Consider the following 24,996-nt stretch of genomic DNA (forward strand, 5'->3'; position numbering starts at 1 on the left):
CGGCAATCTTCGTTGATTGTTTTCATTATGCCTGTGATTTCATTATTATTAGATTCGGACATTGTAATAGAGGAACAAATAAAGTAGCTCATGAGTTCGGTAAATTAGCTAGATTTTATGTGACTTCAGATTTTCTTTTCAAGGATACACCATGGAGAGGTGCATCAATAGCATAGAAGAAGAGCCAAGCGGTTACAACTCGCCTAGTCAAACCTCTAGCCACAATGGCAAGGAGGAAAGACTCACAGATCAAGGGCCGCGTCTCGACCAACACCAGAAACCTAGAAGCACAACACCAACTACATCACAGGCTAGGTCAACGCACTCTCCACCCTTCACGCCTAGGAGTCGGTGAGTGAACAGCGGGAACCAGCTGGTTCCGAAGAAGGTGTCAAAGCTGGTGCTGGCGTACATTGCGCCCCAAGAACCCATGCTCACAGCAGCCACCATCACCAACGGCACAATGCCCCAATCCTCGACGAAGCATCGACGAAGCCACCACCTCCAGCAACAATTCTGGTGGCCTCCATGGCACCCCGGCAGCACCTCCAAGTAAGACGCGACGCCACTGCGCCGCTGCTGCCTAGCTAGTGAGCCAGCCTAAAGATTCCCCTGGTGCCCGGGAAGGGCACGGACATGACCAAGACGACGCCTCCAAGGAGGAGACGCACCCGCAGGCGTCGTCGTCGTCTGCAACGGGCTGCTGCCGCCCACGGATTTCTCTCGGCCAGTCTGAACCCCTAGGAGACCGCCGGAGCAGCGCCATCGGAGGGGAGGAAGCAAAGCCGCCGGCTTGGGACGTGCTGCGAGGAGGAGAGCCGTCACCTGCTGCCGGCAAAGGAGGTAGACGCCGGTGGCCGTGACCGTGGGCACCGGAGCACCACCCCGCACCTCCGCCGGTAGGCCCAGCCACAAGCATCTGCGAGGCCACCGCACCGCCGCCCGCAACCAGCGCCGTTGCCGCGCCAGATCTGGAGCCCACCGACCAGGATCCACCGGCCACCACCCACCACGCGACACAGAAGCCACCACCGCGCCACCTACGCTGGAAGCCCTGCGCTAGGAAACGGCCCACGTCGCGCGGATCGACGCCATGGAGCAGCCCCCCTGCCGCAGCCACCGACCGCACAGGGTCACCACACGAGGGAGGAAGCGCCCTGCCGCCACCTTCCCCAGAACCGGTGCGGGCTTCGCCGGCGGATCCTCCGGTGGCGACGAGGTGATGGGAAGGGGGAAGGGGCGGCGGCGGCGGAGTAGGATTTCCCCCGTGTCGCCGCCAGAGGAGGGCGACGCAGGGGCGAGCCGAGCCTTCGTAGTCCCTTCTTATGACGAGTGCTCCTCTTGTGACCTCGGATTGGTTTGAGGAGCCTTCAAATGAAATTGTAATGATTCTCACAGACGATTGGTTATTTCTAATGAATAAATGTTCCGTTTATTTTGAAAAAAAAAGGATTCTCCTTAAGCAACAGGTGCCTCGGGCCTGACAGGGAGGGAGGCTCTGGCCTCAAAATAGCAAACTGGAACTGACGGCGAGAGACAGTGCCGAGATGTGCGCAGCAGGGAGTGGGCACCCGCCGCTTGCATGCACCACGAACGCCGAGACAAGGGGAAGGAGGAGAAAAACAACCGGCGGCCGGCAACCAGGCTTGGACGACCGAGCGAGCGAGTAGTTAGCTAGCCTAGGTATAGCACTGGCACCCCGGCCGGCCGGCAGCCATACATGGCCGCCACCGTGGCCGCGCGGTGGTGGGAGGACGCGGCGATCTCGGTGGGGATGGTTGCCGTGCAGCTTGCCGGCGCAGCATACATGGTGGTGCTGACGCCGATCCTGGCGCTGGGCCTGGACCCGCTCTTCCTGGTGACGTTCGGCAGCCTCTCCACGGGGATCCTCACCCTCCCTTTCGCCCTCAACCTCGACAGGTAGGAGGTATCTCGCTCTCGCGTGCATGCATGCATGCGCATTGAACAATTCGTTAGCTGCTTTCATCACGTGTGTCATGCAGGAACAAATGGCCGTCGGAGCTGAGTAATAGGTTGATCCTTGAGTTGGTGGTGCTGTCTCTGGGAGGGTAAGAAACTAAGCATATGTATGTATGTATGCTTTTTTTTTTATTAATGAATTGTTTACAGGGTGACTGTGTTCCAAGCCCTCATGCTGGATGGCATGAAGAAGACATCCCCCGCCATCGCCTCCGCGATGCTGAACCTGGCCCCGGGATTCATCTTCGTTGTCGCGGGCTGCCTCCGGTATATTTGTTGCCGTCTTCTAAATTTTAGAGGGCAGCGAGTGTCCGTGATCTGTAAATAAATGCTAATAAATTGTAGGTTTGAGAGGGTTGATCTCAAGTGCCGGTACACAAGAGCCAAGATAGTGGGGACCCTTCTATGCCTGGGGGGAGCCATCACCATGAGCATCCTGCAGAGCCCTGCCACTCCACAGGGCCGAAGATCGCCAGACCTAGCAGCCTGGGTCGTCGGCTGCCTGTGCCTCCTGGGTGCGGTGCTCGTGCTGTCGGGCACAATAATCCTGCAGGTTCACTTCCATGCTCACAAATAGTATCTTGATTAACTTATCGTCTTGCGTGTCTTGGCCCTGATGCATGCAATTGCAGGCAGCAACCCTGATCCGTTTCCCGGCCCCTTTTACCCTCTGCGCCATGACCTCACTCATCGGCGCCTTGCTGACAGGGATGTTCCAGGTGTCTACCACAGGGAGGCTCGGCCCTGGGACGCTCCAGATCAGCACCGGAATAATCCTCTCCCTTGTGTTTGTGGTGCGTGCTTGCCAAAACTTGCGTCAAATGAGCCACCATGCGGCTACTGAGGCTGAGCTTGACCCAGTACTACATTTATAACAACATAACAGGGTAGTCTGGTGAGCTCCGTGTCCATCATGTACCAGACGTGGGTGCTGGAGAAGAAGGGGCCTGTGCTCGTCTCACTGTTTAGCCCCACGCAGACCATGGGTTCCGCAATCTTCTCCGCCCTCTTCTTGGGACGGGTGGTGCAACCAGCAAGGTTCGTACATACATGCATGCATCCCCTGCCTGAGATAAGAGTTCATGCATGCATGATGAGAGAAAAAACTACTTGTGTGTGTGTGTGCGCGCGCGCGCGTGCGCGTGTGCGCGTGTGGGTGCGGGTGCGCGGGTGCGTGTGGGCGTGTGTGTGTGCGTGTGTGTGTGTGTGTGTGTGTCTTATTGGGAAAGCTAGAGTCTACACAAATGTAACCCTGAGACAATTTTCTTGGGTTTTCATGTTGTCCATGGCAAGGAATAGGCTGATATTTTTGGGGGGGCTTTGTTTTGCTGCAGCATACTAGGGATGCTATTTCTTTTCTCCGGCCTTTATGCAGTTCTGTGGGCAAAGAAGAAAGAAGGCCATGTTCTTCCTCCTGCAGACAGGGTCGTGGCAGACGATATAGAGAAACCACTCTTGCTTCCACGCTAGCTTTTGTTTTAATATCTAGACAGGCAGGGTTCATACAGCAAAAATCAAAGATTGTATACTTCTCTTTGTTTGATTTTTGTAAACAAGTACTGTACTGTGCTATGTTCATACTGACAAGATACTTAGATCAGTAGCATCAGATTGTATGATAGAGGTAAGATGAAATGAAGAATACCAAGCACATGCAAGTTGCCTTGCGCCTAGCTCCAGTAATTTCAAGCTTGAACCTTGTTGGTCATACCAGAAACAGATAAATAGCTTGCTGAAAAGCTAGAGTCTAAACAAATGCTTCCTTCAAGGTGAATCTTTTGAGTGTTATGGCAGAACCAGACAACAGGTTAAAAGTGGCTATCATAACGAGTCTGGTATCAGTCCCCAAGGCAAAATTGTCTGTTTACTGAATGGGAACGTACACAAAGAATTCATCGACTAAAATCCCAGCATTCAACGAATTTGCAAAGGGAATTTGCTGATACAGTACACTCCTGCAGATTATAAATCAGTCAGGTAAACTCTTTACAATGAACAAATCAACGTAAGGTTTTCTCCAGTCCAAGGCAAGAATGCTTTTAGAGATTATACACGCACTCTTCAAGTGCTAAAACTCTGCAGAACCAGGAACCCTGGGAAATGGAATGGCATCTCTGATGTTGTCTATTCCGGTTGCAAACTGTACAAGCCGTTCAAATCCAAGGCCAAAACCAGCATGAGGAACTGTAACAGGAAAGGTTCAAGTTCGTTAGCTCCCATCACAAGAACAAAAAGCAGGCTACACTAAGGATATAGCTACCTACGAATTTTGGAATCATCTGCTACAAACAAACAAACAAAAAGCAAGATAATTGCACTGTCAGATGTTATCAACTTCTGCATGGTTGCGATACTTAACCTGATCCATATCGTCGCAGATCCAAATACCACCAGTAGCTATCTTTGTTAAGATTTGATTCATCCAGCCGACCTTCAAGGTAATCAAGTCGTTCTTCTCTTTGGCTTCCTCCAATAAGTTCACCTACCTGAAATTGAACACAACATAAAATATGATGACAAAGTTATTCCTTCAAATTCATAAAAGCTTCTCTTGAACTTGATTCGTTCATATACTAACAAGTTTACTAGGATGCGATGTTTCAGGTTTTGCTTATGGGCTTACCCGAGGAACCAATAGATCCATTGCCGCAACTGTTTTCCCATCATCATTTTGTCGCATATAGAAAGCTTTGATTTCCTAAAGACGATGCCAGTTAATTTAAGATATTATTAAATTCTTGCTGAACCAGTTAAATACTGCAAAGTGTGCATTACAAACCTTTGGATAATCTCTAATTATTACAGGACTGCCACCAAATGCGACTTCTGTGATATATCTTTCATGCTCACTTTGCAGATCCAACCCCCACTTTACCTGTGGAAGGTATTTCAGAAGAATCAGAAAGATCCTTTTCAGTTATATGTAATAATAATCACTAGCATTTCTGCTTTTCACCCTTGCTTGCTCAAGAAAAGGGCATTAAAATATAAATAAAGATACAACAAGACTTTGCAGTATGTGGAGCTTAAGTCTGTACAAGCAGAAAGACAGATAATTTTGCACATACTAATACGAATGGAACACATCATCCTCAATAACAAGCAAACAAAATTTATCCATTCAACATTAACATGGCGATTTCATCCAACACTGAAGCCAGAAAGACAGCGTACCCCAACTACAATCCCATGAGTTGGCAATAAACAAGCTAAGTATGCAACCAATTTTTAATTATACAAAAGCATTTGCTTGAACTTCCATAGACTATCAATGAATCTAAGTTCCAAAATTGTACTGTAGGTAACAATGAGAACATTATTGATGTAAGTCATGAATTACCGGGAACTCGAATTTCTTGTTGGACCCAATAAGTAGCTTGATAGCATCAGAATATGACATCTGAACAAAGTTTTTCTCAGCTACATTCTGGGAGCAAGAAACATATCAATATTTCAGCAGTTGTAAGCAAAGACATACACACCACTTCCATATATGTAACAACAGAAGGAAGCTATAAATAAGATGTATACATTTAGTCTATCTATGATCCCTTTCTCAACCCACGTATCAAAAAAAACCATATCTTCTTTGCAGTTCTCAAGAATATACTTTACCTGCATCAAACAGAACAGTAATTAGGTAAATGATGTAAGTGTAGACATCTGCTTGAAAATAAACATGGAGCATCCATATCTGAAGCACAAAGTATCAAGCAACATGCTATAGACAAGGGCACCTACTACATACTGGAGATATGCACTTGCACACGCCATGTCATCATTTAGATCAGCAAAGGCAAGTTCAGGCTCAATCATCTTCCCCAGAACACATGACACAAAAAAAGCTGTAAATTCAATGTTCACAAATGTAAGATTCTCAAAATACAAATGTAGAAGAATGTTTAAATACCCAAAATTCAGCCAAATGCCTTGAAGTGTTTGAATTTTCAGCCCTAAATGTGGGACCAAATGTGTAAATCTGTAGAAAGGGGTGACCACAAGGAAATGAGAAGATTGGTTACAGCTGGCAAGAACTACAGTGTTAGCTGTTTCAAACAAATCAGGCAGACAGAAGTTACATCAGATAGAGCTGAAGCATATGTTTCGCCATTCAGTTGTCCAGACACCGTCAGAAATGCTGGTTTGCAGAAGAAATCCTAGCATATGTGGATGCAAATAACCATTGTTAAAGGAAAAGACAAAACATTGAAAGCATTAAGATTACATGAACAGCAGTTAAATCAAACAGCATGTGCAATAGCATACATCACCAGAATGATACAGATAAAAAATTGCTTATAGGCGTGTACCCCGCCAGACAACGAGCCTTCGCTTCTGGACTGGTGGCAATCGGCGCGACACTCCACCCCAACGCCCATGCGCAAGGGCCTAGGTACCGTGACCCTCCTCGTCCCCTGGATGATATGGAAGCACCGCAACGACTGCATCTTCAACGGAGCGTGCCCATCCGTGAACACCCTCCTAGCGAAGATCAAGGAAGAGGCCGCCTTTTGGGCAAACGCGGGCGCGCTAGGGCTCAAAGCCATTACCCCCCAGACTTGGGACGTCCATTAATTCAGTTTTTGTAACAGCCTCCTAGGAGGAATGTAACTACAACTCTCTCTTTACAATGAAAGAAACGCACACTCTCATGCGTTTTCTTGAAAAAAAAATTGCTTATAGGGAGTAAAGGGTGCTTGACATTTGACCACTACCTGTGACCAATCGACCCTTCCATCCTTCGAAGGAATGCTGTTGACTAGGCAGCCTCCTTCAGCACTATTTGAAAGCTGCAATGCAGAAGGAAATAAAATCAAACAATTTAAACACGATTATATGAGGAAAAACAAGTAGTAAAATGCCAAAGTATAGAGCGTCTCATCATTCAATGGAAAACCATCTTTTCAGATATGGATAACAAAATATGTGTAGACCGACAATAGTGCAATAACCTGACATCATCATAACTGAGAACTTGGGTTTCGTTCGAAAATGAACAAATGACAAATACCCACCGATCTAGTAGTGCACTCTGTCACGACCTGGCTGATTGCCGCGCAGGTTGTAGGAGGACGAGGGCGAGGCCCTCGCCGGCCTATGGTTGGAGAAGGGGGTTGAGGAGGGGCGCCGTGGCGCAGGAGCAAGGAGGTGAGGTTGTAGGTTATTTTCTGCTTGCGTTTATTGATCCAAGGGCTGGCTATATATAGCCTAATTACAAGACCAGATTATAGACTCCTATTACAATTGGGTGTTGGTAGGGTAACCTTCTACGGGACTAAACCTTTCCAACTAATACCAAGACTCCTAATCTAAAAAAAACTATAATTAAACTAGGACATATTTTTAGGCAGGTGCAGGGCCAGCCCGTGCAGGTCCCTTGCGCCTATAGGGCTGGCCCCACATGACATCTCCCCCTCCATTCTGAAACAGCTCGTCCTCGAGCTGGAAGCTTGGATAACGTTCGCGGAAGGTTGTAACATCCTCCCATGAAGCAGCAGACGCCGGCTGGCCCTCCCAGTGAATGAGCACCTGCTGGACACCGCGAGCAATACGAGCACGCAATGCTTGGACAGGGGTTGGATGTACTCGACCCTGAAACAGAGATGGAAGCATCGGTGGAACTTCCGGCGGTGGACCATGGTACTTCTTCAGGACCCGACATGGAAGACATTGTGAATGCGGGCGCGTGGGGGCAGCTCCAAACGGTAAGCAACCATATCGATTTTAGCGAGGACTTTCAAAAGGCCCATAATATTTGGGAGCCAATATCCCTTTGGCGCCTACTCCAAGGAATGCCGTCGGCCGGTGCGGTGCGGAAGACGGAGCCAAACCCACTCTCCAACATCAAAAGAAAGGGCCCGATGCTTATCATCATAGTAATGCTTGTACTGTTGTGCTGCCTGAAGGAGACACTCACGGATGTCGAGTAAGAACTGATCGCGGTCGACGATCTGCCGTCCCACCGCCTGATTGCGAATCTCGCCCGGCGTATAGTCCCGCAATGATGGGGGATCCCGTCCATAAACCACCTGGAAAGGAGTGTCCTTCAACGCCGAGTGGTACGAAGTGTTGTAGCAGTACTCCGCCCAAGGCAACCATTGGAGCCACTGCCGGGGGCGATCCCAACTTATGCAACAAAGGTACATGGTGATGACGCGATTGACCGAACTCATGTGCAAGCGCGTCCCCGCGGCGGCAAACAGAGCCTTCCAAAAGCCCAAAGTGAAAACCACATCCCTGTCCGAAACGATGGATGTGGGAAACCCGTGGAGTCGGACAATATTGGAGAAGAAGGCCTTAGCAACGGACTCCGCAGTGTACGGATGCGCCAAGGGGATGAAATGCGCATACTTGGAGAAACGGTCCACGACGGTCAGTATCACACTTTTGCCGCCCACCTTCGGAAGTGCCTCAATGAAATCCATGGAGATGTCTTCCCAAACACGAGATGGCACTGTCAAGGGCTGCAATATGCCGGCTGGATGAAGCTGCTCCGTCTTGTTGCGTTGACAAACCTGACAAGCACGAATATACTGCTGAAGTTCTGCCCTTGTGTGATGCCCGGATAATTAAGCTACAGCAACCCCCTGCTAATGATGCCACGTCACTTCGATTACTGTTGCTAATCACGTGTTAGTTCGAAACTGATTCAAATTCAAATTCAAAATCAAGCAAACAATAAAAGTTTTCAAGTTTAATAACTAAAATGTTCGGGTTGTGCCAGATAAATCATAAGTAGTAATGGTGGAGAAACCCCATTTTTATAAAATGTTTAAATACTCTAAAAATAAATAAACTGCAGCATAAGCAATTATTTAAATAACTTTGGTAGTTAATAAAATGTTAAACTATTTTATTTGGGGTTAAACTTTTTGTGGCAGTGGTGTATTTAATAAAACTAATTTAGGTACTAACAATATATTTACAGAACTATTAAAAACTAAAAAAAGAGAAACAAAATAAAAATAAAAGGTTAACAGAACCCCCCCCCCCCACACACACACACAGGGTCGTGGCCCAACTGGCTACTCCAGCCGGCCCACCCGCTACCCACTGGCCTAAACCCCCACACCCAAACCCTAACTACCCCACAACCCACCCCACATCCTTCCCCGATCCCTCCACTCTCCTTGGCGCCCCCTCTCCCCGATCTGGACGCGTCGCCCCAGGCCCCGCGTCATCGCTGACGCCCGGCGCCGCCTCGCCGAGCCTGATGCCGCCCGGTGCTGCCCCGCCGCTCCAACACCGTGCTCCTCCGTCCCGTCGCCCCTACCCCGCCAGCCTCCTCGAGCCACGCCGCTCGCACCTCTACATCAGGGGTGAGGAACACCTCCCCGCCTTCCCCTCTCTGTCGCGCACGCGCTCCCGCGCCCGCTCGCGGCCACCACCGTCCCGCACGCACTCCGGCCGCGCGCACCGCGTCCAGGCCTTGCCCAGCCCCGTCTTCGCCGTCCGCCCCGCGCCGTGATTGCGGCCACGCCACACGGGCTCGCCCGCTCGCCGGCCTGACAGCGCCATGCATGTCCGCCAACACCACCGCCCTCTGCTGCAGTTGCCGCTACCGCTCGCCGTGCGAGTCGAGCGGCGAGCCGAGCCCGTCGCGCCCTCCACCCCTGTCCGCGGCGCCCGTCTAGCTCCCACTTCAGCCACTGCCTCGCTGCGCCGCTCGAGGACCCCGCTCCCTGACTAGCTCGTCATGGCCAACGGCCCTACCGTCCCGCTCACCACTGGCGCTCGTGCGCCGCCCGACCACCCCTCGCGAGCGTGCGTTGGCTCCTGGCCGCCAGCGCCCGCGCCCGCGTGCCCCTGGGCGCCCGATCGGGTCGCGCCCGTAACCCGTCGCCCTCGCCCGATATGGCCCTCTAGGCCTATGACATATGGGCCCCACGCCCCTTTTATTAAAAGGAAAAAGAAAAGGAAAAAATAGTTAAAAATAAAATTTAATTAACTAAATTAATTGTGATTAATTAATCTAATTAACCCTGTTAACTAACCTTAATTGTCTGATTAGATAAACAGTCAATGACCAGTGGGACCCACGTGTCAGTTTGACCAGTCAACGGTCAGAGTTGACCACTGACATCATGATGACATCATATATGCCGTTAATTCTAGAAAATGATTAAATCCTTTTTTAAATTCGGATGGAAAAACTTTGTACATGAAAGTTGCTCAGAACAACGAGACGAATCTGGATACGTAGCCCATTCGTCCGCCACACATCCCTAGCATAGCGAACACGCAACTTTCCCCCTTCGGTTCATCTGTCCGAAAACGCGAAACACCGGTGATACTTTCCCGGATGCTTCCCCCCTTCACCGGTATCTCCTCCTACTGCGTTAGGGCATACTTGTCTTGTCATGCATCGATATGCATCTGTTTGCATTGTATTCATTGTTTCTTCCCCCTCTTCTCCTCGATAGACTACGAGACTGACACCGCTGCTAGTGCCCCGATCGACTACGTTGTTGACGACCCCTCCTTGCCAGAGCAACCAGGCAAGCGCCCCCCCCCCCCTTGATCAACCCGATATCGCCTATTCCTTCCCTCTACTGCTTGCATTAGAGTAGTGTAGCATGTTACTGCTTTCCGTTAATCCTATTCTGATGCATAGCCTGTCTTTGCTACTACTGTTGTTACCTTTACCTGCAATCCTAAATGCTTAGTATAGGATGCTAGTTTTCCATCAGTGGCCCTACATTCTTGTCCGTCTGCCATGCTATACTACCGGGCCGTGATCACTCGGGAGGTGATCACGGGTATATACTTATATACATAATATATGATACATGTGATGACTAAAGTCGGGTCGGCTCGTAGAGTACCCGCAAGTGATTCCAATGTGGGGGCTGAAGGGACAGGTGGTTCCATCCCGGTAGTGATGGGCCTGGGTTCCCGACGGCCCCCGATTGTTTCTTTGTGGCGGAGCGACAGGGCGGGTTGAGACCACCTGGGTGAGAGGTGGGCCTGGCCCTGGTCGGCGTTCGCGGTTACTTCAAAATAACACGCTTAACAAGATCTTGGTATTTGATCTGAGTCTGGCCACTGGCCTATACGCACTAACCAACTACGCGGGAACAGTTATGGGCACTCGACGTCGTGGTATCAGCCGAAGCCTTCTTGACGTCAGCAACTAAGCGGCGCGCGCCGGATTGGACCGTAAGCCTGCGCTTGTATTAAGGGGGCTAGGTCTGCTTCCGGCCACGTACGCAACGTGCAGGTGTGCAATGGGCGATGGGCCCAGACCCCTGCGCGCATAGGATTTAGACCGGCGTGCTGACTTCTCTGTTGTGCGTAGGTGGGGCTGCGACGTGTTGATCTTCCGAGGTCGGGCATGACCCAGGAAAGTGTGTCCGGCCAAAGGGATCAAGCGTGTTGGGCAATGTGGTGCACCCCTGCAGGGAAGTTTATCTATTCGAATAGTCGTGCCCCTCGATAAAAGGACGACCCGGAGTTGTACCTCGACCTTATGACAACTAGAACCGGATACTTAATAAAACACACCCTTTCAAGTGCCAGATACAACCCGGTGATCGTTCTCTCATAGGGCGACGAGGAGAGGATCGGCGGGTAGGATTATGCTATACGATGATACTTGGTTAACTTACCATCTACTCTCATCTACTGCTTCAAGATGGAGGCTACCAGAAGCGTAGTCTTCGATAGGACTAGCTATCCCCCTCTTATTCTGGCATTCTGCAGTTCAGTCCACAGATACTACCCATTTCATTGATACCAATGCATATGTAGTGTAGATCCTTGCTTGCGAGTACTTTGGACGAGTAATCACAGTTGCTTTGCTATTTCTTTTCCCCCCTTTCCCGGTTATTGCGATCATATGATGGAGTCCAGGAGCCAGAGGGATCCCAAGGATGATTCTACATGGAGTTGGACTACGAGTAGTAGTTAGGAGGTCCTAGGCAGGAGGCCTTGCCTTTTCGATTGTTGCTACTTTTGTGTTAGCCTTCTTAAGGCAAACTTGTTTAACTCATGTTTGTACTTAGATAATGTTGCTTCCGCTGACTTGTTTGTATTCGAGCTTATGTATTCGAGCCCTAGAGGCCCCTCGCTTGTAATATAAAGCTTGTATTATTTTAAATTGTGTCTAGAGTTGTGTTGTGATATCTTCCCGTGAGTCCTTGATCTTGATCGCACACATTTGCGTGTATGATTAGTGTACGGTCAAATCGGGGGCGACACACCTTGCTTGCGGCAGATGGAAATCTCGGCAAAGACGATGAAGTGACTTCTGGATACCTTCATGGCCCGCATCATGGGCTGCAGCCAGGACCTCCCTGAGCAGCGGCGACGCGGGTGGCACATAAGCCCGTTGTTGGAAGGTAACAACACCATCAACGAGAGCCCAAGGCTGTCCTAACTCACCAGATTCTAATTGTTCCCGAAAAGTGACAAGCGTCGGGTCCGTGTGTGCTGCCTGACGGAGAGCTTCAAACAGATCAAAAGAAGGTCCGGAGATGGCGAGTGCCTGGCCGGCAGGAGCATCACGGCGAGAAAGAGCATTGGCGACGATGTTTTGGCAACCCGGTTTATATTCCACCGTGAAGTCGAACCCCAACAGCTTGCCCACCCAATGATGCTGTGGAATGGTAGCGAGGCGTTGGTCCAGCAAAAACTTCAGGCTGTAGTGGTCAGTTTTGACGACAAATGCACGTCCCCAAAGATAGGACCGCCAGTGGCGCACGGCGTGCACCAGACCAATGAGCTCCCGCTCATAAGCGGCAAGAGAAGCATGATGCAGAGCAATGGTTTTGCTGAAATAGGCAATAGGGCCGCCACCTTGATGCAGGACTGCCCCAAAACCAGATCCAGATGCATCACACTCCACAATGAATGAAACTGCAAAATCCGGCAGCTGAAGCACAGGGGCGGTGGTAAGAGCTTTCTTGAGGGCTTCAAAGGCGATAGTCGCTGCAGGCGTCCAAAGAAATCCATCTTTCTTGAGGAGCGCCGTGAGGGGAGAGCTGCAATGGTGCCAAAATCCCAGATGAACTTGCGGTAGTATCCTGCCAGTCCTAAGAAACCACGCACAGCGCGGACAGTGCGTGGAACCGGCCAGTCTACCACGGCTAGAACCTTGTCGCTGTCCATGGCAACTCCTGCAACGGAGATGACGTGTCCCAGATAAGCCATGGTTTCCTCCCTAAAGGAACACTTGGAGCGCTTGAGAAACAGTTGATGTGTGCGCATAGCCTCCAAAACGAGCTTGACATGACGTAGGTGATCCGACCAGGACGAGTTGTAGATCAAGATATCATCGAAGAACACAAGCACAAACCGACGAAGGTAGGAACGGAGGACGCCATTCATGAGTGCTTGGAACGTCGCTGGGGCATTTGTCAAACCAAAGGCCATCACCACAAACTCAAAGAGGCCCTCATGTGTGCGGAATGCCGTCTTGTGGATATCCTCAAGGGCCATCCGAACATGGTGGTAACCCGACCGGAGATCCAATTTGGTGAAAAAGCGGGCGCCCTTGAGTTCATCCAGAAGTTCATCGACAACAGGAATTGGAAACTTGTCCTTGATGGTGACAAGGTTGAGACCATGGTAGTCGATACATAAACGCCAAGTCCCGTCGGCCTTTCTGGCGAGTAGAACGGGGGATGAAAATGCAGAAAAACTAGGACGGATCAGACCGCGAGCCAACATCTCTGAACATTGGCGCTCCAGTTCATCTTTTTGAATCGTTGGGTAGCGGTAGGGACGGACAGCAACCGGCGGTGTCCCGGTAATAAGATGAATATGATGGTCATGTGCGCGCTGCGGCGGCAGGCCCTGTGGGTCGGCGAAAACATCGGTGAAAGTGGCCAGCAGGCTGTCCAGAAGGTCCTTGCCTTCCCACGCATGTAGGTGGGCATGCCATCCAAGGGAGCCGAGGCCCGACCACTCCACACGGTGATCCGAGTGCCAAAACGACATCCACACGCGTAGTGAATCCCAGAGAATTGGCCCAAGAGTTTTGAGGAATCGTGTACCCAGGACGATGTCAAACCCGCCCAATGGAATGGCATGCAGATCAACAACGAAACGCTCCTTGTCTCGCAGCCTGCTGAAGGAGTCCCCGACAGGTCACCTTATCGCCAATGGGGTTGGCGCGGGTCGGCGGTCCAAAGTGGTTGGCGATCAGTTTTTGAAACTCGGTCCAGGACGGCTGATGGCCCAGCTTAGTCTCGAGGTGGCCATACCATAATGCGGCGACATCGGTGAGATGGTATGTGGCGAGCCACGTCTTATCCGACTCCGGCGTTCGCTGCCCGAGGAAGAAGAGATTGCAGCGTGTCAGCCATGGCCGCGAAGCGCTGGCCCCGTCAAAGAGGGGAAAATCAATCTTGTAGAGGCGCTGAGCCCGATCCGCCAGATCGGCCGGGACCCCGGTGTGGGACGGCGCATCTAGGGGCCGCAGGAGCCCGATACCACCCAATTGAGGCGTGCCCTTGTCTTCCAGCCGAAGGAGGGCCAGGTTCTGCGCACGCTGCTGCTGTGAAGTGTCCGCCAGCTGGCCCTGGAGGGTTTTGAGCGTCTCGGCGATGGACTGGAGGGTGGCGCGGTCCTCGGTGCGCTCTGTCCGAGCGGTGTGGTTCTCCGAGAGGCTGTTCAAAGTGGCGACCACGGCCTCATGATCCTCATGCTGTTTGGTCGCGAGGTCTGCTAGGGTTTGCGGCAGGGGCACCGGCGGCGGTGGCGGAGACATGGCCGCTGGGATCGACGAGGAAGCTGATACCAAGTTGTCACGGCCTGGCTGATTGCTGCGCAGGTTGTAGTCGTGGGTTGTAGGAGGACGAGGGCGAGGGCGAGGCCCTCGCCGGCCTATGGTTGGAGAAGAGGGTTGAGGAGGGGCGCCGTGACGCAGGAGCAAGGAGGTGAGGTTGTAGGTTATTTTCTGCTTGCGTTTATCCAAGGGCTGGTTATATATAGCCTAATTACAAGACCAGATTATAGACTCCTATTACAATTGGGTGTTGGCAGGGTAACCTTCTACGGGGCTAAACCTTTCCAACTAATACCAATACTCCTAATCTAAAAAAAACTATAATTAAACTAGGACATATTTTTAGGCAGGTGCAGGGCCGGCCCGTGCAGGTCCCTTGCGCCTATAGGGCTGGCCCCACATGACACTCATTCAGTGATTATCTTGCACTTCTATTGTGAATGCTCTTGGGAAAGATCTACCAGTGTCAACCTCAGCGAGAGTTAGCACCAGAAGCAGTGGAACAAGCTTCCAAGTCATAGTAATAGCCCTAGTCAAAGTCAGAATCAGCAAAGTCCTCCATATTGGTTAGGGTGTTCCCTAGTGGTACTCAGTTAGCTGGTCCTAGTCTTATCCTAGTTGCATACGGAATAAGTCACAGCCTTTTTTTAGTCAAGCAATAAGACTTGTTCAGAAAACACCAAACGTTAGCACGGGGATAATCCCCTCTGGTGCAACAGACGTTATCATTTGGGCGCTAATTCCAGTTGCAAAGATCATCTACTTCCATCACTGCTAACACAATGTGAAGTTTTTCTAATCAGCTACAAAGGTACGAAAATAACGAAAACAACATGTATATTCTGTACATGAGGATAAGCCAACTAACAAACCTAAATAGTTTATTGCTTGCGCTTAATACTAAAAAAACTCATTCAGTTTGGCGGTAAATATTATTACAACTAGATAACCCCATGCACGTTGCTGCGGAATTTTTTAGCAATGACCTTATCAAAAATAAAATTATAATATATGAGAATAGTACTGCACCACATTCAACTTAGAAGTAAATGGAGGATGGATGCATGTTATATTGTCTTGTGACATTCAGGTTCAATTATTTATTGTTGAAACATAAAAATAAAAAATAATGATGTGGAGGGTTTTCATGTGCTTGATGATGTCGAGGGCTTGCATGTGGTGGAAAGTGGAAAGTTGAATGGTTGCATGACGCTTGATGATGTGGAGGGCGTGCGTGTGGTGGAAATTGGAAAGTGAAACATTGATTGGTTGCATGCACTTGATGATGTGGATGACTTGCATGTGCATTTAAATGGGAGGTGGCATGTGTGGGGCATGTGTGATAAGGTGGATAGGCTGCATGTTTTAAGAAAATTAAGATAGTGGGGATCGGGGATGAACTTCTTAGGTATATTAGACACTAGATACTAGATATGAACACAACAAATCAGCACTCAGAAACACTTGGTGAGCAACATTCCACACAAGAAGTTTTAAAACACACCTAATCTATCTATAGAAGCTTATTGAAGAAATACTAACCAAAGTAGTGACATAGAACTGCTCCCCCGCTCCTTCACAATCTGAGGCAGTAATAATAGGGCTTGATACCCAAATAAATCCACTGTCTTGAAAAAATTTATGAGTTGCATATGCCAGAGCATTTCTTACTCTTGCCACCTAAATGAGCACCAAACGTCGGTAAGAAATCCACCTTAGAAATTTATATAGGGAAGAAGCATAGAAGCCCTAGCTAGCATCTTCTATCTGTAACTGCATCGTAAGAAAGACATGCTCCAAACCAGAATTCATTTTGTGTTAACACATAAAACTATCAATAAAAACAAGAGAATCACACACATTGCCTTGTCGTATCTGTTGCAGTCCTACAAATGGTTTGCATTGCTAAATTTGTTAAACTGCTCAGCAGGACTACATATAGTCGCCTATTCTGAATTCTTTGCATAACTAACCATGCTATAACTTGCATACTAGCTTATAAGCTGATTTAATAGAAACAGCAGGCAAGTCTGTGGTCAAGTAATGGAACAAAAGGGCATAAATAATATCTACGACTCATGGCTTGTGCATCTCTAAACTGAACACAAAAGTCAAAACATTATCAAATTTGGTAATTCCTCAAGAATAAGGAAAAGAACCAGAAAAATGGAAGAGCGAGCAATGAGTAAGACCATACTGCACCAAAAGTGTTTGTCCGAGGACGGAGATGTGCCACAGTCCTCAGAAATTCTCTTGATGCTCGTTTCTTCTGTATAGGAAAAGATGTGGGATCACTCTCCCCAATCTACAAGATGAAAAGGTAAAAATATATCAGAATACAAAAGAAAAATAGAAGTTTATCTGTGATTTTTGTCTACAACCTGACAAAACAACAAGGCAACTGCGGATGAACAATCAACATTATCAGTTCATCAGAGTTTCCTAAACATAGCGAAGAGGACAAAGTCTTTACAACTTAAAATTCATCAAAAAAATTACTCATCATAGGAGGCTTCACTTATGAAACAAACTGGGTAACCACCACTAAAGATGGGCAGACAGTGCGGCCTAGTAGATTGGGTAGTAGAACATTGGTTAGTGAGGACAAAGGAGGGAGATAATATACTAATAGCTAGTGACGAGGGGATGCCACACGGGCATGCCAGCAGGGACGCCAGCCAGGTACCGCGGCCATGCCTTCTATCAAGGTGCCAAGTCAGCCATTTGGGCCCAAGCATCAACCCGGGCCGCATCAACTTGGGAGACACCGAAGCAGGAAGTCACCGGCGCACGGCATAGTCTGGCGGGACCAAGTGGCGCGCGCCCACCGGCCATCCGACCCCCGCCATGTAACCCTAGCTCAGCCAGGTATATAAGGCAAGCTGGGGTCCTTCTCGGGTAATCCAACACATTCCAGATCATCCTACAGCTAGGGTTCACAGCTACCACCATCCTCTTCTTGTCGATCGCCAAGGTTGAGAGCTTTTAACCCAGGAAAATGATCTCTCGGCGATCCTCCCGATTGTCGTTGAGTACTCGAGCAATACAACCATCAATGGAAGGAGTAATGTCTTAACTCCTCCCGGAGGGCCCAAACCTGGGTAAATCATTTCCTATCTGTAGCAATAACTCGCCCAATTACTCCCCTATCTGTGGCAAGAGCTTTCATTGACAACATCTTTAAATTACATGGGCTTCCTTGTGTGATTGTGACAGACAGAGACAGGATTTTTACTAGTGCTCTGTGGCAGAAAATGTTTAAAGCAATGGATGTCAAACTCCACTTCAATACATCATACCATCCACAAACTGATGGCCAAACAGAAAGAGTAAACCAACGCTTGGAAAATTACTTAAGGTGTATGGCCTTTGCACAACCAACTAAGTGGAACAATTGGCTATCTCTTGCTGAGTGGTGGTACAACACAAGCTACCACACATCCCTCAAAATGACACCATTCCGAGCTGTGTATGGTAGACCTCCAAACATGATTGCTGAAGCAGCCTTATATCCTCCTGAGCAAACACCAAATTTTACTCTCACTCGGGAAGAAATTGCCAACAAGCAAAATCTTCTGAAAGCTAATGAAAGAATGAAATACTTCGCAGACAAGAAAAGAGTGGAACGAGTGCTGCCAGTGAGAGACATGGTCTATAAAACTCCAACCTTACAGTCACACATCTCCCAGCATTCACAAACACTTGAAGTTACACTCCCAAGTACTATGGGCCATTTAGAGTACTGACAAAAGTGGGTGTTGTCTCCTATAGGTTACTCCTTCCAGATAATTGCAAATTACATGACACCTTCCATGTGAACCAATTAAAGAAGCACCTTGGTGCGGCAGTCGTACCAAACCCATAACTGCCCCTGCTCAACCCAGATGGCACAATTCTCATTGAGCCTGAAGCTTTGCTGGAGAGAAAGAGCATACCAAGGGTGCAGGGAGAAATCAGCATACCAGTGCTGCAATGGTTGATTAAGTGGAAGAACTTGCCTCAAGAACAAGCTACATGGGAAGACTCAACTTTCATTCATAAGGCCTTTCCAGGATTTCAGCCTAGTGGACAAGTCTGAGCTCGAGAAGGCGGAATTGCCAGGCCCCTGTGGTCTTGACTGAAAATTCGACAGTTTTACTGTTTCTAACTGAACATTCTGGACACCTGCTGGAGCACGCCATCTTCGACTCACCTATGCCGTCCAATTAGCATCCAATGACAGCGTACCAGTTCGACGAGTTACTATGCTCCTTCACCCTTCATCAAGCATCCAACGGCTCACAAGGCTTCACCCGTCCCTGTTTAAAATCCGTCAAGGAGCACTGTAGCTCCACTTTTACTTTTCAGTGCATTTCTCTTCTTTTACCGCTTGTTAGGCTATTTAAGCCGCGGATCTGGGCAGGTAGAGCTCACCTTCCTGTATCCAGGTATAAACCCTAGCCGCCATGTTCTGGCTGACATGAAACGTTTATTTAAAGTTGACGGAAATCTTTCATGATCATCCTCTGTTTAGGCTATTTCTTGTTAAATCCCACGAGTAGTTCAGCGACAGACTAGTAGAGTCTGCCAGATGTCCCTCATACAACTAGAAACCTAAGTAACAATCAAAGGATACAGTTTTGATCTCTAATTCTAATCCTCTCTATTTCCTATCTAAATAACTCTCCTCCCAATTTTAAATAATACATATTTATTACTAGAATATTACCTAATCCTATATTTGTGCACGTAACAACTTGGCTGTAACAATCCTTATTAGCGACATTACCATTCGAAAGAGACATCGTAACTTACTAGTCCCCCTCGTATTTTGGGTCATATTTTGACCATAACTTTAACTAATAAAATATAAGTTATGCGTAGCAAAAATAATATCAATGGAAACTACATTCAAATACGAATCCAACAATATTTTTTTATGACATGCATTAATGTTTTGCTAATCAAATATGTGATCAAACTTTGGCCCAAAATACGATGGGGATTAATAAACCAGAACAGAGGTAGTACTTAGCAACTATTTCCCGTGCAAAATAGGAAGTATTGACGTTCAAGCAGAAATGCAGAACTTAGGCCAAAATTTTGGAGGCATGCACTGCAAAAAGGAAAAGTAAAGAAAAATAAGCAGAATGAAACACTTACCACAATGATCTTTGAAACCTTTAGCTCCACTTTCTGCTTACCGCCTTGGCTGCTTGCTACAACTCCATCCACTAACACTGAGGCCCCTGTATTGATAGAGTCTATCTGACATCCATCAACGAAAAGATTAACCAGTGAAATGTATTACAATCATTTACGCATTAACAGCAACTACTTCTATGTATAATAAGAAGCATAGACAAAATTGACAGATCACAACATCCAAAATTATGGGTAGTTCTTCACTACTTTATCCCATTCAAATAAAGTTTACTATGCACAACAAGCCCAGAGTTGACGTGCATGCTGGAGGCATGTCAGTAACTCTTTATTCTTTAAGTTACTGTGTCCTTGTCCAAGTGGATATTAAAATATATAACAGAAGTATTGCCAATCTGATTAAGATTTGTTGGTGGCATAGAGCAAATATCAGAGTAAGCCCAGCTGTTTTCACAATGTAACCATTGCATTGATCAACATATTTTTCCTGGCAATAAGAATAATGGAAGATGCATAGCGTAAACAGCATTTACACTATGCACCTCCAAACAGTTACAGTTTAGTAATAGAACACGTTCTATCTTCTAGATCGAGCAAGTAGACAAGTGTGTACCTGGTCATAGCCTTCTGTTTCAGGAGTTAACACACATTGCATATTGGACAAGCAAGATCCATCATTAACCTGAGTAATATAGTTTCAGGATTTATTAGACCCTTGAAGAAAAATAGTAATACTCCATCGTTGACAAAAATAAGTTGCATTAATTTTTCAGTCACTAATGCAACACATTGGCCAAGTTTATAATCATGCTAGCAAATGAATAAAAATAAATATTCTCAAAGTACTTTGCAAGTCCAGCTACATTATTTTACATAGTTGAACTATATAGTTCTAAATATATTAGTAGTCAATGTTTACCGAAAAAGGCTTTCGCCCCGCTTTATATATAAAGCAACGATCATCGACAACCCGATACAAACACACGCCACCCCAACACATGCACACACCCAAGGCCGGATACATAGGAGCTGAGCGCAGCAACACCACCCCCTAAGACTACAAGCTACCAAGGTCCTCCATCGTGAACACGCCACCGTGAGGAGACGAAGCCGCATATGACAAACCGTGAGCTCCAAGGCGGCGCCTTCAGGTAGGTCACGACACCATAGTGCCGCCGCCACCCGATCCAAGGATCAAGGTTTCCCCCAGAGCTACACGGTGGGCGACGAGAGCCGCGACGACGTCTTCAAGAAGGGGACGACAATTGCCACTGCCGGACTGCCTGAAGACAAAACAGGTTTTCACCCCTGCCATAGTTCGCCGCCACTGGCAGATGGGACAAACGCCGCACCACCGCCACTGAACGTCACACTCCGGCCACCACGCCGCCAACATGGCCATGGCCACCGGGCAGCACCTGAGCCACGGGCTCCGCCCACGAGCCCGTGTTGCCATCCCACCATCCCACCACCTACACCACCTGCATCCGAGACCATCCCACCACCTACACCATGGTTCACCAACCCTGCTGCCAGCAAAGCGCCACCTTTGGGCAAGAACGAGGCCCAGCCGGCCAGAGCGGGCGAGGGGAAGGCCACCGGCGGCTGCCAGCCAAGCCGCATCCACCTCACCATTTCTCGAACCGGGCCCGGGCTGCCGTCACCACCCCTGGCGACAGCAAGACCCGTATAGGCACCCCTGCCATCTCCCCGAAGTGCCCCTGGCCCCGTGGCCAGCCAAAGATGAGCGCGTCGAGCCAATGTACAACACCCGCCGGACGCGCCGCTAACCGCAGATCCGAGCACCCCATGAAGCAGGAGGAGAGGGTCGAGCCTCCGCCACTGCGCCGCCACCGCAACCAGCCAAAACGGGCCCAGTCGAGGCAGCCGACCGCAGCCTGCGCCGCCGCGAGGTCATATCTGGTCGGGCCGCTGCCGCCGTCCCCGACCCTGAGCTTGCACCCCCACCACGTCCATCCGCCACTACTTCCACCCCCACCAGCCGCAGCCATGGCAGTGGCGGACGCCCGCAGCTCGCACCACCCTCGGCCCGCGCCGCCAGGGCCCGGCCCCAGATCTGGATCGGCCGCCGCCGACCCAAGTGCGCCCGCCGCTGCGACCAGCCCTCCACGCACGCGACCGGCACCTGGAAACGCCGCCTAGTCCGCCCGTGCGCCGCAACGCCCTTGTCCAACGTCGCACTGCCGCCCTGGTTCGTCAGCTCGCGCCAAGCCCCCACGCCACGCGCGAAGGAGAGATAGAGCCCCGCCGCCACCAGCACCAACCGAAGTTTGCCCAGGGACGCGACCCGGCGGTGGCGAGGGGAGGAGAGGTAGGCAGGGGAGCTCTGCGCTGGCGGCTAGGGTTCCCGCTCGGTCGCTCGTGGGAGCGACGCGAGGGGAGGAGGGGAGTAGAGTCTCCTCTTTGTCTACTTCAGCTGATCTCTTCTCCATGTATTTGGTTTCAAAAGGTTAACCATGTGAATCCCACAAAGATTCACCTACGGTGCAAGAGGGGGCTCTTGCCAAAGAAATGTCCAGCCTCCATACTAATGTATTTATGTGATACGGTAAGAGGAACTTTGGATTCGTTATATCATGTATACAAAGACCAATATAATCATTCTACTAGTTCATGAGGATGAGGGCCTCTCTCATGACTAACACAAGACTGTCAACAACAAAAAAATCAAAACTCCTAACTCACCTAAGAAACCCTATAAATGCCAGCCAAGCTAGTTATCAAATAGAGTGGGAAGAGAATTTGCGTGAGGACGAAGATATCTCTCGTCATAGCACAAGGCTAGCCTTACAAAGATTTTCCAAACTCCAAACTCTCCTAAGAAACCCAATAAGTTGCAGTCAGGCTAGTTATCAAATGTGTGGTGAAAAGACAATATGCATGAGAATGAGGGTCTCTTTCGTGACTAACACAAGGCTGGACAAGGAAAGATTTTCTAAACTCCTAACTCACCTAAGAAACCGTATAAGTAGCAGTCGGGACTCAAGCTAGCTATCCAATATGTGGTGGAAAGAGAATACACTGTTAGAGCAACTCTAGCAGATTCCCTAAATTCCCCCGATCTTTAAAATAATGGCTATTATAAAGAAGAGAGGGCAATTTTCCACTCTAGTAGATTCCCTATACCTCACTCTATCCTTAATTTTTTTAAAGGCACTCTAAAACAGCCCACCAGCCTTTATATTTAGAGACTGGGGAGGAGTTTTTAGAGTATACTTTATATCTTCCTGCGGTTGGCAGCAAGGAAATTTCACCTGAATTACCTCCTGCCTGTAGCCGCATATTCGACCGCTGCCGTTGGAGTGGGGAGAAGGGGCCTGGAGAGGTCGAAGAAGGGGATTATTTTTCCCCTCCCACCCACATGCGGGCTCAAATTTATAAAGTCTTGGTTTTACAGACTCTTTGCACAGAACCTCCAGAGTCTTCCAAAATTTATAAAGGGAGCAGCAAGAAGGTTTTAAAGACCCAAATTGTAGGGAGTCTGCTAGAGTTACTCTTACTTTCTAGTGGCCATATAAGGGTCCCTAATCTTATTTGGAGAAACCATTGTCACCCAGTCTCTGAAAATATATATTTCTAAGCTCAGGGTCCATTTTTCCTGGAAATACAGGCATACCATGACAACAGGTGAAACCAAGCTATCCTCCAAAGTTAAGGACATATAAACTAGATAGACCTTTCCTCAACTATGGATGTTGGTGTTCGGCGTAGCATGGGTATGCCGGAAGGGTGTGAGCGTCGGGGTACATAACTTGTTTGGTTTTACCGGCTGTCGGTGGCGGCATCGTGGATGCTGTTCCCCTTCTTGAAGGCTCCGTCGCGGTGCTCCCACTTCTCTCGGACTCCAGGTGAAAACTTGATCTTCATGATCGGATGGTGGCGACACTCCGGTGCCGTCCCCTTCTTGGAGGCACCGTCTTGGAACCCATGTTTCGTTCGTGTCCGGCTCACCTCTCCACGGTGGCTAGCTCCTGGTGTTGGTCTCCGTCGACTCCAAGCGGTTCATCTTGTGTATCTGTAGTGTGTTTGGGGTCATTGGGGTGGTGTTGTGGTGCTCGGCACCTTTGTATCTTGCCTTGGGTGTGTGCGAGGAGTGTGGTGTTGGCGTGCGTTCGTATCGCTTGGTCCGGTTGTCTGATGGTCATTGCTTTATATATAAAGCGGGGCGAAAGCCTTTTTCGGTAATAGCATCAACATTTGCGCAGAAACAAATTTGCTAACTATACGCCTGGCGAGTTAAGGCAGTCCATGGCAATTGGAAACTATAGAAAAATGGACCATGGAAATTGGCAACAATAGGAGCAGCAAGAGTGTCGCCCAGCCAGAATACCTCGACGAATGTGACGGTCCTCTGGGCGCGGCAGGTGCGCACCCACCCGCGCACGGTAAGCTCCTTCCCGACCCAGGCGGCGCCTTGGTCCTCCCCGCCCTTCACTTCCGCCACCCTGATCCTCCGGCGGAACTCCCCCACGGCGTCCCCCGTCGGCGTCGCCGCGGCCGCGACGGGGGGCGCGGCGGCGCAGTAGCGGCGCCAGGCCGAGGAGAGAGCGAGTGGCGTAGGAAAGAGGGAATGCCTTGGTTTCCGGAGACGGCGCGGTGCCAGCCGGAGAAGGCGGCAGGCGGCGGCGGCGGCCGCCATGGCGAAGGTAGCAGCTGGGGGTGGGGGGGGGGGGGGGGGGTTTACGCTATCGCGCGGCCTATCTGCTGGTTTTTGAGCCGTCCGTTTTGTGATTCCATTCCACGGAACCCGCCTTCGTAACAATACTACGCTTTCCTTCCTGGTTTGCGCATTCCTCAGTGGTTCTCTCTGGCTGCCTTTGTCGGCAGTGCTAATCGATGCATATGTTAATAGTCTCTGTTACTACCTCTACAAGGTGAAGTAATATATGTGTGGTAACATGCAATATTTCATTTATTAGACTATAGACTCATCTTACCTTATATGTGTGATGTTACTCATACCACTAGTAACTAGCTATGTTACCACTTTCGTTACTTTTCTTATTTATTGCTTGCCATATCATATATTTTATCTAGATATATGTGATATTACTATTTATGTTATTTTCACTATGGGTAGTTTTATCCAATCAAATAACGCCAACGTACGGAATCAAATCACA

The 24,996-nt window shown here is 49.1% G+C and overlaps 3 protein-coding genes across 5 annotated transcripts; 1 reads left to right on the top strand and 2 right to left on the bottom strand.

The window, feature by feature from the left end:
- The first annotated feature begins 319 nt into the window (after window positions 1-319).
- On the top strand, window positions 320-3,674 carry LOC147984703 (WAT1-related protein At5g47470-like). Of its 2 annotated transcripts, none has more exons than XM_087543708.1 (7): window positions 320-1,920; window positions 2,004-2,069; window positions 2,131-2,247; window positions 2,326-2,533; window positions 2,613-2,774; window positions 2,867-3,018; window positions 3,315-3,674. In XM_087543708.1, exons 1-7 carry the CDS (start codon window positions 1,721-1,723, stop codon window positions 3,448-3,450), a joined length of 1,041 nt encoding a protein of 346 aa, XP_087399834.1. In that variant the 5' UTR covers window positions 320-1,720; the 3' UTR covers window positions 3,451-3,674. The 2 variants fall into 2 exon arrangements, with proteins under 2 accessions (XP_087399834.1, XP_087399833.1); XM_087543707.1 differs by having other exon boundaries at window positions 3,356-3,674.
- A 197-nt stretch (window positions 3,675-3,871) lies between these two features.
- On the bottom strand, window positions 3,872-24,537 carry NS1 (Class II aminoacyl-tRNA and biotin synthetases superfamily protein). 2 transcript variants are annotated; one of them, XM_048700196.2, is made up of 16 exons: window positions 24,204-24,537; window positions 20,466-20,534; window positions 19,853-19,957; window positions 16,908-17,015; window positions 16,253-16,390; window positions 8,379-8,495; window positions 6,696-6,770; window positions 6,060-6,137; window positions 5,891-5,959; window positions 5,722-5,796; window positions 5,512-5,595; window positions 5,321-5,407; window positions 4,760-4,855; window positions 4,604-4,678; window positions 4,340-4,466; window positions 3,872-4,164 (listed from the first exon to the last, which is right to left on the bottom strand). In XM_048700196.2, the coding sequence occupies exons 1-16, from the start codon at window positions 24,510-24,512 to the stop codon at window positions 4,049-4,051; spliced, it is 1,728 nt and encodes a 575-aa protein (XP_048556153.1). In that variant the 5' UTR covers window positions 24,513-24,537; the 3' UTR covers window positions 3,872-4,048. The 2 variants fall into 2 exon arrangements, with proteins under 2 accessions (XP_048556153.1, XP_048556154.1); XM_048700197.2 differs by lacking the exon at window positions 8,379-8,495.
- On the bottom strand, window positions 14,013-16,236 carry LOC147984704 (uncharacterized). The gene has a single exon (XM_087543709.1). The coding sequence runs from the start codon at window positions 14,690-14,692 to the stop codon at window positions 14,018-14,020; it is 675 nt and encodes a 224-aa protein (XP_087399835.1). The 5' UTR covers window positions 14,693-16,236; the 3' UTR covers window positions 14,013-14,017.
- Window positions 24,538-24,996: the final 459 nt, after the last annotated feature.

The sequence above is a fragment of the Triticum urartu genome, chromosome 2A, assembly GCF_056163025.1.
Source record: "Triticum urartu cultivar PI428250 chromosome 2A, HENAU_Tu73, whole genome shotgun sequence".
Classification (NCBI taxonomy): domain Eukaryota; kingdom Viridiplantae; phylum Streptophyta; class Magnoliopsida; order Poales; family Poaceae; genus Triticum; species Triticum urartu.